Source organism: Olea europaea, unplaced genomic scaffold, assembly GCF_002742605.1.
Source record: "Olea europaea var. sylvestris unplaced genomic scaffold, O_europaea_v1 scaffold72, whole genome shotgun sequence".
Taxonomy (NCBI): domain Eukaryota; kingdom Viridiplantae; phylum Streptophyta; class Magnoliopsida; order Lamiales; family Oleaceae; genus Olea; species Olea europaea.
In genome coordinates, this window is record NW_019265601.1 from 514,194 (window position 1) to 517,717 (window position 3,524).

Below are 3,524 nucleotides of genomic sequence, written 5' to 3' on the forward strand. Positions count from 1 at the left end.
GAGAGTTTTGTCCAACCCTAACACCAACCGGCCAAGCCAGCAAAAGAAGAAGCCAAATTCGAGAAAGCAGAAGGTGGAGCCCCCGATTTTTTCCCTTATTTTTTTTTGTTATTTCAATTTGTGTAAATTGTAATAATAATTGTTTTTTTTAATATATGAAATTAGTACTTTGTTCTTTAATTGCTCGAAGCTGCACAAACTTCCTGTGGACCACCAGTTCATTGTTGCCTCTGGGCTCTGACTTTTTGCGGATCTGTGAAAGTAAGTTCTAGTTGCCTATAATTTGGAAATAGTATATATTGCTTTGTGAAGTTGTGAATTGATTATGTGAAATTGTGAATTGGAGTATTAGATTGTGAATTGCATTGCACAAATGGTATATATAGGTATTGGCGTATTGTACTGTGAATTGATTATGTGAAATTTGTGAAATGCACTATGAATTGATTGTGTGAAATTGTGAATTGCATTGAATTTTGTGAGTTGCTTCCAATATTTGTGATTCATTTGACAATCTGAATTACTCCTACTCCTAGTAATAATTGGGTGATCAGTGGATAAACGATAACACAATTATTTTTGTGGAGAAAGATATATTTTTGAAGCTCGATAATGAAATTATTGTACAACGATATTAAAGTATGAAAACTCACAAGGAACAAGTGTAATACATTAATTATGTCGTTTTTAGTAATAGTATTATTGTTTTATTTTTTTATCGCCATTAAATCCATGACCAAAACCTCGACATTCGTTGTTGAAAAAATTTTGCCCGCACTGAGCTAAAATCCTGGCTCTGCCCTTGGCTGGGGTTATGACCTTATAAATAGGCTAGGGTTAGGCTTTAAGTTGGACCTCTAAGAAAGCTAATCTGGCCAAGATTTAAATTATCCAAGAGGGAATACAATTGGACCGGGCAGAGCCTATGGACTTGATTGTTGAACTTATTTTATTCATCGACCTTGGCCTATGAAATACATTATCCCATGTTAACATCATAACTTGAGATTTATTGAGTATAAAAAAACCAACAATATATATCTGTCTAGTAATATATTTTGAGTACAAAGATCACGTGACCAAATGATGTTCTCCCAACACATTATTGACTTCATACACGTAGAGTAATAACAAGAATTTTTATGTTTATGAATTAACAATTGAATGATGGAAGCATGTGCATATATATGAAGTAGTTTAATTAATCCATGCATCTACATGTGTGAAAATGGAATGCAACAATTATATGATAATGGTTTACTTCATATAACAAATACTTTATAATATAGTGCAAGAATGTGATAATTTTTTTATATTTTTTTAATACAAAAATAAATGGGGAGACGACTTGTCAAAAATATGCTCATTGTTACATGAATAAGTGTTCAATAGCAAATCATTTATAAGTGTTCAATAGCCTCAGAGAATCATCTCCATTTTATACTTTTTACCTTCTAATAATGATCTTGTATCTAATTGGAGGTACGTCATAGACTTCCACTTATTGTTCATTATTATATTAGCATTAACTTTCTCCTCATTCTAATTTTGTTATCCAAGGTTCTTTAGAGACAGTTATTGACATTTATTAGTCATTGTCATAAGAATCTACCAAACCCCCTCCCACATATGTGTGTGTGTATATATACACATATAGTTCCATTTGTTACACCACTTCGGCCAACCATGTTGCTCTGGCCGGTGAGTATGAAGATACTCTTTTCATCAGTTGCACATACTAGAAATTCAGAAGTTTGGAACTGAAATGCAGCCAAGGATAGAAAACAAAATCAAATTTTCAGTTTGTTAGAGAAAAAATTTAATAGATAGTTTCCTTCAATGATTTTCATGTTCTTGGTTGCCTTTCAGTTCCATACTTTTGAATTTCTAGTATGTGCAATTGATGAAAAGAATATCTTCATACTCGTCAGCCAGAGCAACATGGCTGGCCGAGGTAGTGTGACAAATGGAACTTTGGATGGTTGCGTCCCTCATGAATGCCAGATTCTTAGACTTAACAGAAAGCCGATGTGGGAGGAAGCACAAGAATCTCTACATAGAGGCATCGACACAACTAAAACTTGAGGGATGGGACCGGGAATGTCATTTGTAAATTCAGTGCTGGAAAGAGATCCTTGCCTCGGGGTGATCGGTTTGCTCCCCTGTGCTTCGGGTGGAACCAATATAACCGAGTGGAAACAAGGCTCTGATCTTTATAATCGGCTCTTGAAGAAAGCTAATGCAGCACTACGAGATGGAGGAAAAATTCGAGCAATTCCGTGGTATCAAGGTGAAAGTGATTCTGCAGATGAAACAAGAGCTAAAATGTATAAGAAGAGGTTGATAGAATTTTTCTTTGACATCCGGCGAAATTTAGCTTCCCCTGTGCTCCCAATTATTCAGGTATGGTCACTTTGCAAATTTTCCGTAAGGTGAACTGATATTCTTTAGATCTGATTTGATTTTCGTCTCGTTATTTTCTTAATCAACCAAATGGGGTTTTAATTTTGGATCAAATTGATCTTTTCGATTGCTCATTCTCTTTGCTCTCTGCATTTTAATTCCATTGATCAACATTTGCTGTTGGTCTGGTGGTTCACTTTCTTTTCTAACAACGTTCTGGTAATTTTAGATTTCAGATCGTTTTTCCCCTAAAAATGGGGTTTTTAGTTAGTCATCAATGAGTTTTCATCTGAAAATGTGCTGAAATCAGTTGCTAATTGGTTTTATTGTATTTATGCCTAATGGTTTTGGGGGCATTTAAAATTCCTTAGGTGTCTCTTCAACATTTTGGTACAACTATTGAAGTTTTGTTAAAATTACTAAGTATTTGTTTTCATTTTCCAGTGATTCTCGGATATATGTCAATTAGTTTTATATCGTATTTGTCAGCACAAGCAATATTTTATATCGAATAAATCATAAAATTATATGATCACTGGTTGCAGGTGGCATTGGCTTCAAATGTGGGGCTCTATTACGTGGTTGTAAGAAAGGCCCAACTAGAGATCAAACTACCAAATGTAGTATGTATTGATACCAAGGGACTAGAGGTGAAGAAAAACGATACACTTCACCTTACCACTTCAGCTCAAGTCCACTCCGGAAAGATGTTGGCTAATGTCTTTCTTCATATTGAAGTTTAGTGTATTGATCTAGGCATGTGTGAAAAAAATAAATATTGAATTGGGAATATAGTGCTTGTTTGAATCAAAGACAACGATTTTTAGCAAACAATATTATAGGAAAATTGTTAAAAGACGTACAAATTGTTGCATACAAAGGGTTTTCTTAGAAAATTGTTTCAAAAAGACAAAATTCGTTGTTGAATAGACAAATATTTTCTTAATTAAAGATCAACAGTACAAAGACAATTATTTTTGAAAACTGATGTTGAAGTTACACTAAAGGAAATCCATAGTTGCGAATTTGAGTTGAAGTGTTCTACCCCATCAGGCTTTCAATTTACTACCTCACAATCTCGTTCGTTTAATTTTTTATTCTTGTTTTGTTGCCTATATAAT

General features: G+C 33.9%; 1 protein-coding gene across 1 annotated transcript; it reads left to right on the forward strand.

The window, feature by feature from the left end:
• The first annotated feature begins 1,692 nt into the window (after positions 1–1,692).
• LOC111390833 (probable carbohydrate esterase At4g34215) lies at positions 1,693–3,210 on the forward strand. The gene is made up of 2 exons (XM_023015947.1): positions 1,693–2,403; positions 2,949–3,210. The coding sequence occupies exons 1-2, from the start codon at positions 2,089–2,091 to the stop codon at positions 3,144–3,146; spliced, it is 513 nt and encodes a 170-aa protein (XP_022871715.1). The 5' UTR covers positions 1,693–2,088; the 3' UTR covers positions 3,147–3,210.
• Positions 3,211–3,524: the final 314 nt, after the last annotated feature.